The sequence below is a fragment of the Prunus mume genome, linkage group LG2 (genome assembly GCF_029339155.1).
Source record: "Prunus mume cultivar Tortuosa linkage group LG2, ASM2933915v1, whole genome shotgun sequence".
NCBI classification, from domain to species: domain Eukaryota; kingdom Viridiplantae; phylum Streptophyta; class Magnoliopsida; order Rosales; family Rosaceae; genus Prunus; species Prunus mume.
In genome coordinates, this window is record NC_142699.1 from 21921110 (window position 1) to 21936726 (window position 15617).

Genomic DNA, 15617 nt, shown 5'->3' on the forward strand with positions numbered 1-15617 from the left:
CTAGAGAAAAATTGTTTTGTGGTGAGATCATAAAGGCAATATGCCTTTTGTCCTAAAGGATAGTCGGTGAAGATACAACGACGGGCACATGAGTCAAATTTTTGGATAGGATAGACGTTTGTGGCATAGCAAAGACACCCAAAGACTCGCAAGTGATTCAATGAGGGTACACGATTATACAGTAGTTCATAAGGGGACTTTCTTGACAACAAACGAGTGGGCATGTGATTAATTAGATAGGTAGCAGTAAGGACACATTAACCCCAAAAGATTAAAGGAACATTTGAATGAAATCGTAAAGCACGAGCAACATTTAAAATGTGGTGATGTTTACGCTCAGCCACTCCATTTTGTTGAGGAGTATAGATACATGTAGTTTGATAAAGGATGCCATGCTCCATAAAAAAATGGGTGCATAGAAGCAAACTCCCTGCCATTGTCAACACGTATTGCTTTTATATCATGATTAAATTGAGTATGAACAACAACATGAAAAGATTTTAATAATGGCTGAGTTTCAGATTTGAAGCGCATGAAATATAACCAAGTGCAACGAGTATAGTAATCTATAATGGTTAAAAAGCAGCGTGCACTAGAATGAGAAGTAACTTTATGGGGTCCCCAAATATCACAATGAATTTAAAAAAAAAAAAAAGGTTCAGTAGAAGAAATTGAACGTCTACCAAAAGGCAATCTAGTTTGCCGTGCATAATGACATGCATCACATTGGTGAGAAGAGTTAGAAGAAATAGCTGGATTTATTTTAGTAAGTAATTGGAGGCGAGCAGGTGAAGGGTAACCGAGACGTTGATACCAAAAATTTGATGAAGTGGAGACGTGATTTGAGGATGGGTGAGTAGGAACAAGGTGAATAAAATAGAGTCCGCCATGTTGTTTACCTAAGCCAATTGTCTTCTTCGTTGCCAAATCCTACAAAAGACAAAAAAAAAAGGAAAAATGAGGACACAACAATTTAGAGATTTGGTAAGCTTGCTAATTGACATTAAATTAATCCTACAAGAAGGGACAAAGAACATTGTGTAAAGAAATATTGGAATCAAAAGATATGGACCCAACGGAATGTATTGGAGCGTTAGCACGAGTAGGTGTAGGGATCTTTTTATTCCAGCAGCTTGACGAATGGGCTTGGGTTGTCGAAAAGAGAAACATGTGAAATTACCCCATGTGCCTGAGTTCAAGAATCAGGCCCCAAGAATGCTTCGAAAGGGAAGTGAAGCCTTATGAAGCATCCTGGTTATCTTCATCAGCAAAAATAACAATTGCTTACAGATAGATTCTTAGCTTGGCATGAGAAGCTTGTGGCATAGGAGCAAAGCCATCATGATTTTAGCATAAACAGAGAGAGAGCTGTGAGTTCTTTTGAAAGACAGGGGTTCTAAGGAAATAGAGAATGAATTTTACGAGGGTTTGTTGAAGAGGGAGAGAGATGAGGGTATAATGGGTGTGTTGAGTAGTTTCCGGCAGTTTGTGAAAAATCTGTCAAGCTCTGGAGTGTTTTAACAGAAGAGAAAAGGGGAGGAGATGGAGGAATAAGGCTTAAAATTGCAGAGGCTTCAGGGAGGAAAGATAAAGCTTGCTCCCCAGATGTGTGTTGCTTAGGATAAAGAAAAAGGAGATAGAAGGTGAGGCACTTGGGCTTGATGTTAGCAGTTAGAGAATAAGCCTGCTCGACTGCTCTGGTTGAGTTTAACGGGTCAGAGGTACATTCTTTTATAGTCGTTAGAAGCTCATTTTTCCCAAGAAACCCTAATGGGCTCTCCAATTTTGCCAAGTCCCCTTTTCATTTCTCTCATCTCCCTTCGATCCATCCCATTTTGTGAAATTCTCCTCTGCCCAATACATAGAGACCATATTTTTAGGAATTCAGAAGTCTTCTTGCAGCCATTCTAGCGGTGATTTCTTATTTTTGGCTTTCATTTCTCCTTCTTTCCTCCCTTATTTCATGACAAGATCTAGTAAAGGAAGGAGATAGGTAACTTTGGCTGATCTGAAGGCTGCCTTTTCTCATGTGCGCGCCAATATCCTTTGGTTTTCTGATGGCTTGCATCGGGTTTGTCTTTGGCCATGTGCTGGAGTCTCCCAATAGCCTGAGCGTAAAAACATCTCATGGTTTTCTATTGTGGTTTCATTTCAAACCATGTGCTGGAGATTTTTGGATATTTTCTAAGCTATTTGGGCCTTGCTAAAGTGATGAGTTAGCCCATTAAGAACATGGGCTAATTTCCTTAAGTGATGGGCTAATTTTCTAGGGTATTCAGGCTAATTTTCTATGGTATTTGAGCTTTTTCCTCTCTTTTATGTTTACCCACATATTTAGGCTCAAGAAATGGGCTTGAGTTTGGGGGCTCCCAAGCAGTCCAAAACTTCCATTTCTCAGCTCATCAATAGGCCTCATGAAAGCTTATTACCATCCATACCACAACCCACTCAAGCAAGCTCCAGACATTTGTGTGGCTTGGGCCCATTTAAGTTTGTTGCGTGGCTAGGTGTAATAATAATAATTTTTCGCTTGGCATTGCATGTCGCTTGGCGTGCTTGAATTTTGTCATTTTGAAGAGAGACATAGTGCTTGACGGAATAATTAGCATGGGCTTGCAGAGCCAATGCCTTTTATAGGCTTATTTTAATTCTTAGCGTGATAAATTGTATATTTATTTGGCATGACACATGGCTGTGCTCGTGAAAGTGTGCATGACGAATTTCGGGTGCTCTGAACCAGGTCATTTTTTTAATAAGGTGTCGCATTGGGCCAAGAATTTATTTGGGCTCAACCTTAGATTTTTAGGCCTCAACAATAGGTAATTTAATAGATGAAGGGGTCAATGAAGACAATGATTGAGAAAAAATTGAAGGTTGGGATGTGATGTGATCCGTTGCACAACTATCAAGAATCCAAACCTGTGAAAAATTGTTGGAAGAAACTGAATTTTGAAAATCAGAAAAATAAGAACTTGCTAGACCTGTAATGTTTTTTTCCACGTGATTGGCAAAGGTGGAACAAAACTGATCCATGATAAAAAGTAGAATTTTGAGATACAGAGAGCTCTCAAACAAAATAATAAAAAACGACCATAAGGCTAAGAAGAAATCAAATCGTGGTGAAGGTCCCAGAGCCTAGTACTCTAATACCATGTGAAAAGTGATAATCTGATGTTGTTTGTGTATTCAGTCATAATAATTACAAAGACATATAGCGAATTATACAAAAATATATATGGAAAGAAGTAATAACTACAGCCTAAACTACAGGGATTGCTGGACTAGAGAAGGAAACAGAATCGGTCAAAGCTCTGCAGCAATCTACTCCTATGATTGAGATTTGATATCGTAACAAGTAAACAAAATACAAATTTATAAATAAACCTAATCTTAGACATATATTTATAAAAAAACCTAAGCACTATTTAAACATAGAAACACACCCAAAATCAACCCCAAAGTTAACTTTTTGGGTGTGTTTATAAATGGGTTTTGAGTGTGTGTAATGATGGATTTTGGGTGTGTTTATATGTTTAAATAGTGCTTAAGTTTTTTTATAATTTCAACCCCCATTTTGGGTGTTTTAGTGAAACTCCCTAAACAAAACGTGCACTGAGCTGGTCAACAGCGAACCCCAAGACTTTCGCTCGCTGCTTTCTTCATCCGAGAGAGACTTTCTTGTCCGCAACAATGGTGATAAGGTATAAATTCACCTCTCAATATCTGATTGTTTTACTTTCGCAGTCGAAGATTAACAAGTCTTGATCTTGGGCGGTCTTTGAGGCCTTATCCTTCGTACCCAAATCGGTAAATTGATTGTTGAGTTTATTTTTTGATGATTGTCAGAAGAGAAAGATGTAAAATCATGAGGTTTGTTCCCATCGATGAAAATAGAGGACAATCAACCTTGAACACCGCTGCACGCCATTGCAATCAAACCCAGAAGAAAACTACAACAGTGGAAGAAAATATATGTGGTTTACAATCTGTAATCGAAGAAAATAGTATCTGAAAACTACAGATGAACATGTATGAGAGTTTCGTGGAGGTTAATAAAAAATTTATAAAAAAAATTTGTTTTTTCTTAGACAAAAGAAAGAATTAGAGAAGAATTATTAGATTCACACCCAAAGAGTATTGAAGCGGATGTTCAATGATGGGTTGGTCACTGCTTTCAGAATCGGTGACGCTAGGTTGTGTAATTGAAGCCACATCTCCCTCCACTACAAGAGAATCGGAGGAGGAGGCAGCGGCTATAAGCTTCTTGAGCGACAGAACAAAGAAGAAAGAATGTGTTTTGCGCTGCTTCTTCAATATATATGTATATATATATAGCTTCCATTGAGGGATCCCTCAAATAAGCTTATTTAAGGGACACCCCTTGTAGGCCCCACTCCGGATTGTATTTCACGAAGGAAGAGCTGCCATCGCGAGTTGAGCTTGCAAGAATTCTATGCCAATCAGGTAGGTGTATCCATAGCGGTGTTTATGTTTCGTTCTAAATTTGGGTTGTGATTTTCGAATTGGGGTTCTGCAATGGGTTTTTAATTTTAACAATTTCTGGTCAAGGTTGAGATGGGTTATTGATTTGGGGATTCTGTGATAAGTTTTTATTTGAGTTCTAATGGGCAATTCTTTATTTCGGTTATAATGATTAATTCTGGATATAGGTTCTAATGAGTAGTTCTTGATTTGGGTTCCATTGATGAATTCTTGATATAAGTTGGCAATTTTTAATTTGTGTTCTAATGGTAAATTCTTGATTCTGTGATAAGTTTTTATTTGAGTTTGTTGAGGCCCAAAATATTCACAGTTCTGCCCAAATAAATTCTCGGCCCAATGCGAAGCTTTACCAAGAAGAAACCCGATTTGGGCATGCGAAAGTTCATCATATGCGCTTGCACACATGCCACGCCAAACGACACGCCACGCTAAGCAATGAATTATCATTCCGCACCTAATCACGCCACAAGCCTAGGTGGGCCCAAGCCACTCAAAAAACCCGGGGCTTGCTTGAGTGGGTTGTGGCATGGATGGTGATAAATCAACATGAGACCCATTGATGGACTGAGAAATGGAAAGTCTCGGGTTGCTTGGGAGCCTCGAGACTCAAGCCCATTTCTTAGGCTCAAACATATGGGTAAGCACAAGAGAGAAAAGCAGCCCAAAGGCCCAAGCAAAATAACCTAACCAAGAAATAACCCAACCAAAAAAATAACCCCAATCAAAAGGCCCAATGTTTCACAAAAAGCCCATTTGCTTAGAAAGCCATCTTGACCCTTAGAAAAACCCAAAATAACCTACAAGAGCTTCAGCTCTTTTGAAAAACAGAGAACACGTGAAGGAGGAGGTTGGCAGACTCATCAAGCAAAGCTGCTGGGAGCAAGTTCCAAGCCAGAGACGCCCAAAGAACCAAGGAATGCTGGCCTGCACCTGTCAAAAGCACCCTTTGGACCAGCATATATTTTCACTTTTTTCCTTCATCAGATTCAGCCAGGGAAGAGGAAAGGAAAGAAGAAAAAACAGCAAACCAAGAGTGGAAGCTCCCACTGCACAGGGGGAAAGGAGGATGTTGAGCCCCCAAATCCCTTGAATTCATGTAAATAGACAGAAGCAATCTTTGCCAAGAAAGGGAAGTCAGAGAAGAGGAGGAGAAAGGAAGAAAAAACTTAGCCAAAATAAGTAGAAGCCATTAGGGTTTCTTGAAAAATGGTGATTTCCAGCAGCTATAAATTGAACCTTCCCCTACCCAACAGAGACAACCCACAACCTGCAGAGAGCAAGCTTTCTCTTTAACTTGCAAAAACTCAACAAGCTCGTGCATTGTTCATCTTCTTCTCCAATTTGTTTTTCTGGCAGCTGCCAGAAGAACTCTGCCTTTCTTTTTCCTCTTTCCCTAGTCGAATTCCTCACAAAACACCTCATTCCTTACTTAAACACTTTCTTTTCTCATAAACCAAGCCTAATTTTTCTCTTAATGCTAAACTCATGTTGATTTTGCTCCCATGCCACATGCCACTCATGCTGAGCTAAAAAGACCATCTGTAAGCATGCCAAAACTATCTGCAAGTCACCATTATTCTCGTTGGTGAAGATTATCCAAAATATCTCCTAAGGTTTTGCTGCCCTTTCGAGGTATTTTGGGGCTTAATTTTCGAACCTAAACAAAAGGGGTAATCTCCTCATCTGCCTTTTGCAGCAGCCCAGCCCATTAGCTGCAGGAAGAAAAAGTCCCCCTACAGAGTTCTAATGGGCAACTCTTTATTTCGGTTATAATGATTAATTCTGGATATAGGTTCTAATGGGTAGTTCTTGATTTGGGTTCCATTGATGAATTCTTGATATAAGTTGGCAATTTTTAATTTGTGTTCTAATGGTAAATTCTTGATTTGGGTTCTAATGATGAATTCTTGATATAAGTTTTAATGGGTAATTCTTGATTTGATCAAAATCTGATCCTACACTTTTCTGCACTCCACAGAGTTTGTTTATTCTAGTTCTCTAACAAGCTGTGCACAATAGAGATACTATACACTCATTTAATCAATAGAAACAGATGAAATATTCCTATAATTATAATGTTCTTAGGAGCATAGACGAATCAAATTTTGGTATTTTTTTTCCTTGAAATCAATTAGGAGCAGAAATTCTGGTAAATTCTTGTAATCTCATTTTTTCTTTTTCGTTTTTTTTCTTGCATTGCAGGTTTTTAATGGAGTAATCTTGTTCGTTTATGTCAGTCTCGAAGTTGGACCATCTGCTGTACTTTGGATTTAACATCTTTGATGGTGTTTGTTTTGCTGTCATGGAACTTCTCATCCAAGTGATCATGTTTGTAGTACTTTTTGGGTTGGATATAAACTTTTATGCTTAGATGATAGTTCTTGGGGCCAACTTGTACAATTTATTGAAGTTAATTATCAATTTAAGGACCACCTACTCTTAAGCAATTCTATGTGAAAAGGTTATTTGAACACATCGCCAACCTCTTTATCTCAAAGCTTGTTCCATTTGATATATGACGGTTTATATCATTCAGTTTTATTTTTAATTAATATTTTTCAAAATGATCGTACCATTCACAATGCATAATTTCTCATTGATAAACAGTTATAGGTACTGCTTTCCATTCTTTTTGTTTTTTCTCTATTGAATTGAATATTCCTTTTGGCCGTTGTGCTTTTCTTGTTTCTGCACGAAGGAGGTGTGGCCGTGAAAGGAAGTTAGCCATCTTATAATATACACATTGTAAAACTTAACTTGCTTCCGATTTTAGTGAGCAGGTTGCAGCAACTTGTAATGCCTCCAAATTTTCATTTTTTCCAGTTTGTGCTAAGTCTAATGTCCTTCTTCAAGAACCTCTTCACAGCAGTCTAGAAACATTTGAATAGATAATTACGAACAATTTATTGACACTTGAAAATTGAGTCTCGTTTTACATGTACATGATGAAAAAAAAAAAAAACCTAAATACTTCCTTGTAGTGGAAGGAACAATATCCGAGTTCGACCCAAAAAGAACACACACATCTTGTGTTGTTACAGACACCTTACTAGCCATGTCCTAGCTCTTTCCAAGAAATAGGTGGAATCACTGGAGCTCGAAACATCATCCAAAAAACTCATCATCCTGACAAGACAAAGTAAAGGGAGAAGAAATAAAAATTTATCTGTGACGAAGATCTATTATTCATTTCATTAACAAAATAATATAAGTTTTGTGAATCACTATAATTACCTGTGACGAAGAACTATTATCCATGCCATTAAAAGCATCTTTGTCAACAATTGAAGATCTATCATGGTCAAAGATAACATCATAAAGTTACACATGAGGTTAATACATAATAATAAGAAAGGAAAAATACAAATAAGTTTGCATTCTTACGATTTTTGAAGCATAGGACAGTTCCTTTTGTTGTGTGTTTGTCCATATTTTCCACACCCATTACAACGCCGACCTTTGTATTTTTCTCTCGCCAACTCCTTTCTGCCCTTAAGTCTTTTCCCGCTTCCTTTTGCTTTAACAGGATCTGGTTCATTTAAACTAGTTTCAAAATCAATACTTCTTCTTGCAGAAGGTAGTACTTCTTCGGCACCATTAAGCAATGGTTTAATCCTCTCAATCAATGAATCCAATGCCTCACAGAAGATCTGACTAGCCTCATCACTTAAGATGACTTTATCAATCACATGTGAATATCGTTGGAATAAAGCACTGCGCTTTCCTATTAAGGAGTTGTCAACAAATATCTCAACACCATCATTGTCTACCACAAGATCAGATCTAGCAGATCTAGTCCATCTCTTCAAAATATATTGATCTGGCAATTCATGAAGCTGACGTATTTTGTGCAAATATGCCAAAGTATGGCTGCATGGGATTCCCAAACTCTCAAACATATGACAGCTACATGATGCAAAATCTGCATATTTGTCATAAACAATCAGCCGGTTTCTTTTTTTCTTTTTGCCATCCACATGAGAAAATGTGGTTCACATAAGCTGGAACCCATTTAGACCGAATATTAAATATTGATTGCAACCATGTATCTTCATTTAACCCGCTGTTCTCAACAGTACTCTTCCATCTCAAGTCAAACTCATCTCTACTCTCAGAATCCCAAACGCATTCTCTAAATCGTTGATAGTGAAGAGTACACTCGGGCTTGTCAGAGAATTTATTCAAAATATGCCAGCTACAATACCTGTGAAATGTGTTTGGAAGAGCTTCTGAAATGGCTTTTGTCATTGCGGGATCTGATCGAGTAATAATAATTTTCGGAGCATCACCTGGCATAGCCCTAAAAATTCTCTAAACAACCAAATGAAGGAGTCTGCAGTCTCGTCACTTAAGAATGCCCCAGAAAAAATAATTCTCTGACCATGGTTGTTTACTCCCATAATTGGTGCAAAGATCATACAATATCGATTGGTGTTGTAGGTGGTGTCGAAGATAACTGCATCACCATAAAACTTGTACGATTGCCTAGAGATTGCATCAGCCCAAAAACATCGAGTAATCTTGTGTTCAATATTGGTCTCAACCTTGAATATGAACCCTGGATTTTTTTCTTGCTCATTCATGAAATGATCAAACAACATTTCTCCATCATGACCCTTGATCTTCATACGTCTATCTCTATTGGAGTTGTACATATCTTGTTGAGTAAAACCAACATTTTCAATGCCTCCTGCTTGAGTTGCTAGAATGTCATACTGTCCACCCTTTCCTTGGACTACTAGCACCTAGCATTGAAATTTCACAAAGCCAAAAATTACAGCCAAGACAACAACATCATGGAAAACAATGAATATGGTCTCAAGCACTATAACAACGGTCAACTGAACATTAAAAGTAAAAGGATCACACATAACTTTTTAGACATTATAAGCCAATCGTAGTAGGAGTATGTAAGTCCAGATAATCAAATAAAACTTTTTAGACTTTTACCCCGCATGCCATACACCCGCTTACTCAGCTGAACTGTTCTAGGGAGGGATGGAACATAAACATGCGCGCACACACATGAAGAGTGCAAGAAGTGAAAACTACTGTAAATTGATAGTTAATGTGAAGCAGTAAAGGCTTAGTGCTAAATGTAGAGGTTGGAAAACCTACTCTACCGCAAATATATTATGTAAGTGAAGGCTGACAGTTTTGGCTTCTAATTCTCTGTAAACCAAATTTCACATCTTAAGGACCACAAAACTAAATAATTCTATGAGGCATACAGCCCACGCATTATTTAATATCAGAATATGAAATTGTCCCTGTATTTTTTTTTCTCTTCATGCCCATTAGAACTCAATTCAGATGTCATACACATGATATTCCAAAATTTTAAAAAACCATTACAAATCTGGAGGAGTGATCTTCAAACCCATTAAAACCATATCAGAACTCATCCCAGAACTCCAAATCGAAGAACCATGGCTCAGATATTGAAAGAATCAGAACCAATGATAACATACCTCTGTCGCATAGATGGTGGGTCTTCTTCTTCAATTGACGATGTGGGTCTTCTTCTTCAACTGACGATGGTGAGTCTTCTTCTTCACGTCGTTTGGTCTGCGTGAAAGGTCTCCAAGCGTTGGAGGAAGAAGAAAGACGTTTGGTTTCCCAGCGTACGTCATTCCTAAGCGTAAGTGGAGTTTGTGGTGGGTCAGGAGTTTTCAAACGGGTTAAAACATTTAAAAGAATCACAGCCACACAAGCTCATTAAAAGAGATCCAACGGTTGAGCGCCTCATCCCTCAAATAACACTATTTGAGGGATCCCTCAACTGAAGGGAACTATATATATATATATATATATATTTCCAGAAAACGTTGGGTAAGTTAAAATAATATGAATCTTTATATGGATTTTTATATCTGTTTTTTTCTATAGATTTGTATGGAAAATACGGGTCATGGGAAAATTTGTGATAATCATGGAATTAGAGTCAATTTGGGGTCGTTGAATTGGGTCTGTCATCACACTGGTAGGTAGATGTATTTGCAAATGGAATAGGTAATTTTCACTTTAATGCATACTGAGTTTTAGAGTTTGATGCATAAAGTTTTTTTATCAATTGCGTACACAAAATTAATTTAGAGAGCTTTAGTTTTAAAACACAATATAGTTTACTAATTTGGAAGATAAGAATACAATTTCATCTAATTAGCATAAGGCTAAAGACAAAATGTAGTACCAAATTTTACAAAAATATCATTAAAAAATATCAAAATTACACACAATGCCACTCCTTCTAAGGCAAGCATACTATGCCACATGTCCATATCTAGCCAACCATCACCGCCAGAATCCCGCCACCGGTCACCACCATTGGAATCCGTCATCGGCCACCTGCCATGGCAGACCTGCAGCGCAAGGAGGTGCACTGCACCTCGGTGGTCGGAAAACTCCATTACAGCTCTGGAGTTGCACCTCTACTGGACGCACACAACCTGTTTGACGAAATGCCCAAACCACTAGCCTAAACTGATTAGAGAGTTGTTGAATAAGCAAATCGGTTGTTTATAGTTAGTATGCATGGATGGGACTGTAGGTTGCTTTCTTTGATCTTATCTGCTCATGAATGGTCTGCTTAAGCCAATAAGATCAAAAAGGCTATCTCTGAGTGGCTAAAAATAGCGCGGCACTTTCCTTCAAGCAGGAACGATGCAAAGTTTGCGCACTTGTTTTTTTAAGCGAAGCTCGCCAAACGACGTTGTTTTGGACCAGGGTTTTAAAAAGAAAGGGGAAAAAAGAAAAGAAAGGGGAACTGCTGGCCATTTCGTGGGCTTTTCAAAGGGCTTGTATAATTCCTTACTTAATTGGGTTTTTATTAGGAATTCTCTTTATTCAATTGGGTTTTGGGAATTCCTTATTTAAGTGGGATTAAGAATTCTCTTCATAAAAGACCAATTTAACATTACCCAATTTCATCAAAGTGTGCGTGCATCATAGGAATTTTGCAATTTTTTTTTTCGTCTTAAGTATGCCAATCCAAGGTAAGTTGAATGCATATTTATTTTTTTCTTGAGCAAACGCCAATTTTGTTTATTCTTTTTTTGTTTTTTGTTTTTTGTTTTTTTGTTTTTTAAATAATTTTTTTTGCTTATTTAGCTCTCTCTTTATTAGTAAGATTAGTAGCAAACTCGAGAAAGAGGCTTAGTTGTCTTTTTTAATTAATTATTAATAACATTAGTATTGTTTAAATTATAAGGATGTTTAGTTGTCTTTTTATTTTTATTTTGAGCTCTTAACTTTTTAAAATTGCACCTCCGCTGAAAAATTCTTGGATCCGCCGTTGCCTGCCAACACCACCGCCGACCACTTGCCAACACCACCGTCGACCACCTGCCACCACCACCGTTGGCCGCCACCGCCCGTCGCCGGCCAGCCACCGGCTGTAGGGGACCAACTCCGTTGCCCTTTATTCACCTTTAAAAAAAAGATTTTGTGTCATTGAATGGACTCGAACCTTGACCCTCAAAGGAGGAAGACTCACTCACAAATCACTACGCCAAACCTGATTTTGTAATATTTATTCAGTTATACAATATTTATATAAACAATCAACGGTTAAAAAAAAAAATCATTTCAACACTTGTTCACGTAAAAACTGCAAATAAAAACAGAAACTGCAACAAAAATACAATGTAGATATCAATTATGTTAAAAAAAACAAAAATGAAAATGAAAACAGCTACAACAATTGTAATTAAATGAAAACTGCAATGCAGTTTCCAGTTTCCAGTTTCCAAAAGTCCAATTTTGAGTTCCCTTGCTCTTAGCTAGTTCTACTCTTCTCTTGCCCACTCAATTCCTCATATGGGTAGTCTCTACTCTTCAAATTGGTGAGGTTGAAGGCCAAGGAAAGAGCAAAAATCCAATTGTAATTACCAAAACTGCAATACAATTTCCGAAACTGCAATGTAGTTTGTGCAAAACTACAATGCAGAACCTGTATAAAATTTTACTGAACTAAAGCTTAAATGGTATTGCGAAATATCATATGACAGTGATGACATCAACCATATCCAAATCAAGACAAATGCATAGTAAGTGAGCTCTATAATAAGAAGTTGCAGTTAAAAAACAGTAATTCAATAGCATCAATTATATACTACGTAAAAAACTGTAATTCAATGAGAAAGTTGGGGTGTGAAGGGCACCAACCTGGGCCAATCAATTATAATTACCAACTCATATACACAACTAAAATGGCACCTGTGGGTAGTGTCCAGCAGCATATCCAGCAAATTGTGAAAACAGCCCTTTGTCATTAAACTCATCTTTGTTGTCTCTTCCACCGTCCATCTTACTTCAACTTGTAACTAATGCACATATAAAAATCATAATTCAAAAAATCAATTGGGAAACCAAGAACCAAAAGTAATCAAATAGAAACAAGCACATTAACAGCCACTAAGCAACCCACATCATATCATAGTCTGAATGGTGCCCGATATATGCAAAGTTCAATAGTTTAACAGAGTCCAACCAAGAAAAGCACAGAGACTATGTTGCAGAGAAGATTCACAAAATTAGCCAAACACATCGGTCATTAGAGAAAGGGCTTGGGGCATTATTTCATCAAAGACCATGATCTTTTCTTCAGCTGTGGCAGTTTCAAGTTTCTGAAACAAATTGAATGCTTTAGAAAGATTATGCTGCTGAAGCTGTTGTGGATTACTATTTTGTTGCTGGTGTAAATGAGCCATTTTTAACTACAAATAAACACACTCTCATAAGCTAAAGGACAATGAACTTTTTGATAACATGTGGAAGCACGGAGGGGAGAAACACCACCATATCGACTACAACTCCAAAATTGCAATGTAGTTTCCAAAATTGCAATTCAGTTTCCAAGACTGCAATGCAGTTTGTATGCAAAATCTGTATAAAATTTCACTGAACTAAAGTTTAAATACTATTGCAAAATGGTACTTAAAATATTATATGATAGTGATGGCATCAACCATTTCCAAAACTGCAATATGATGCGTACTTCTAAGGCTGCATTGCTCAAAAGCGATCAGGTTCCTAAAGAGTGAATCTCATGTCAAGTGAATGTCGAATGGTGGAATTCTGATTATTATCCCTTGACGAAAGTTATGTTCAACAATGGTCCTCCGACAACCCTTTTTCAAACTCAATTCCAGCCCTTAAAAGGTTTGAAGAGCTAAAATTGAATCCCCATGTTTTAATATTGGTTGTAGCTGCTTGTTCAGGTCTAGGAATCCCTGAAGTTAGATGTATTGCAAAAACATGTTGAATGTGAGAAGTCAATTCAACGGAGACTGAGATTGAGATATGACTAGGTCGGATATCTGTAACACTGCATTTCAGTTGGTGATTTGTTGTGGAATCTAAATTCGGGAGGTAGAATTTGTGCAAAAGATGAAGCAAATGATGGTTTTTTGTGTCAGGCTCTTCTTTTGCTGACTTTTGGTTCATTTCAAAGAACTTAAGAGCAAGGCTAGTGACAGAGTTTGGTGTACCCTTAAGATGAGACTTCATAGCATCATACAAAACTTTGAGAATAAAGAAGGGGATCTGGTTTTCAAGTAATATCAGATCATGGCGAAGAGCTGCAATCATCCAAGCACTATTGAATATCGGATCAGATTCGTCTTCTAACTTCATATTTAAGTGTTGATCATACCTGAGGAAAAGTTCCAATATAAAGCAACCATCTAGTAACATGATTTCTGAGAACTGGAGGATCTGCTTCTGGAGAAAATATTACCTGCAACAATGCAGAAGAGATTAGTCTTCAAAACCATGTTATAAAAGCATCATTTCTAACTCAAATAAGAAGCTCAAACAATAAAACACAAAAAGGAAAAACAAAGCAAATAACACAAATTAGTGGCAAAATGCATACCAAATCAAGTTCAGCATCGTCAGCTAATCGAATAGCCTCACTTTTAGAGACCACTCCAACCTACGCAGAACAACAATAAACAACTTCAAGACTTTGATAATGCTTTTCTTCTTCTTTTTTCCCCCACAATTCACCAACAATTCACCATGTTCTGGTTTGCATCAATTAACCTCACGTTATCTGAACTATTTCAAAACAAACCACCACTTCAAAAATTCAATTTCGATTGACAAAAATTGATCACATGCATAAATTATTGATAAACTAAGAAATTGATTAACCTGATAGGGGATATATCAAGGGCCTCATCCTCATCGGAGTCGCTCTTCCGTGAACGCCTAGAGTCATTGATAGGAATTAGGAGTTAGAGCCAAAACTGTAAAACAGTTTTGGATAGTTAGTTAGCCACGTGTCAAGTGTTAGTTGGGGAATCTGTTACAATTACTGTTGTATCCTTGAAGGTGGCTTTATTACCAATTTGGGGAGCCATTGTACGTATTGTTGAGAAATATACAGAAACATTCTTTGGGTTCCCTCTGTTCTTGGTTAATGTCTAAGGTTGAAAGATAGAGTCCTATCATTGGTATCAGGCCATTGATCCTCTAAGCTGTTCCTTTAGTATATGACCCGTGCTCGAGTTCGTACTCGTGCGTTAACAATGGACGCTCGTGTTGCTGCGCTGGAAACCTCTAATTCCAAAAACCAAGTCATTTTGGAAACAATTCAGCGTCTTCTTGAGGATAAGTTTGCTTCCATTGACAAACGCCTCGATTCATTTGATTCTCGTCGTGAGGGTTTTGCTCAGCCATTCTCGCCTCCATCGATGACGACGCAGCGGTGGCGGCTCTCGGTGGCGCGGAGAGAGGGATCACCGAGGAAGGGAACAGGGTTTTTCTTCTGAGAATCGGATGCCCTTTGTCAAGATCGAATTTCCCAGATTCAGCAATGGGGATGATCCAATTGAATGGATTTACAAGGCGGAGCAGTATTTTGATTACTTTTCGGTGCCTTCTGAGAAAAAGGTAAAAATGGTTTCTTTCCATCTGGATAGTGAGGCTCTGCAATGGTATAAATGGGAGGAATGTGCTTCTTCTTTGTCCAAATGGGAAGATTTTACCAGGGCATTTTGTAGAGAATTTGGCTCTCATGGGTTTGAGGATTTTGCAGAGTCACTCTTTAAGCTTCGTCAAACAGGTCCCTTAAAGGATTATATTGCTGAGTTTCGACGATTGGCAAC

The 15617-nt window shown here is 37.8% G+C and overlaps 1 protein-coding gene and 1 long non-coding RNA gene across 3 annotated transcripts; both read right to left on the reverse strand.

Annotated features, from left to right (window-relative positions):
• Positions 1 to 7423: 7423 nt before the first annotated feature.
• On the reverse strand, positions 7424 to 8702 carry LOC103321813 (uncharacterized). The gene is made up of 3 exons (XM_089045398.1): positions 7888 to 8702; positions 7738 to 7795; positions 7424 to 7629 (listed from the first exon to the last, which is right to left on the reverse strand). The coding sequence occupies exons 1-3, from the start codon at positions 8400 to 8402 to the stop codon at positions 7609 to 7611; spliced, it is 594 nt and encodes a 197-aa protein (XP_088901524.1). The 5' UTR covers positions 8403 to 8702; the 3' UTR covers positions 7424 to 7608.
• Positions 8703 to 11213: 2511 nt separating this feature from the next.
• LOC148919833 (uncharacterized) lies at positions 11214 to 14955 on the reverse strand. Of its 2 annotated transcripts, none has more exons than XR_016123890.1 (5): positions 14662 to 14955; positions 14381 to 14560; positions 14159 to 14242; positions 12721 to 12820; positions 11214 to 11931 (listed from the first exon to the last, which is right to left on the reverse strand). It is a non-coding gene; the product is annotated as an uncharacterized LOC148919833 (long non-coding RNA). The 2 variants fall into 2 exon arrangements; XR_016123889.1 differs by having other exon boundaries at positions 12721 to 12827.
• Positions 14956 to 15617: the final 662 nt, after the last annotated feature.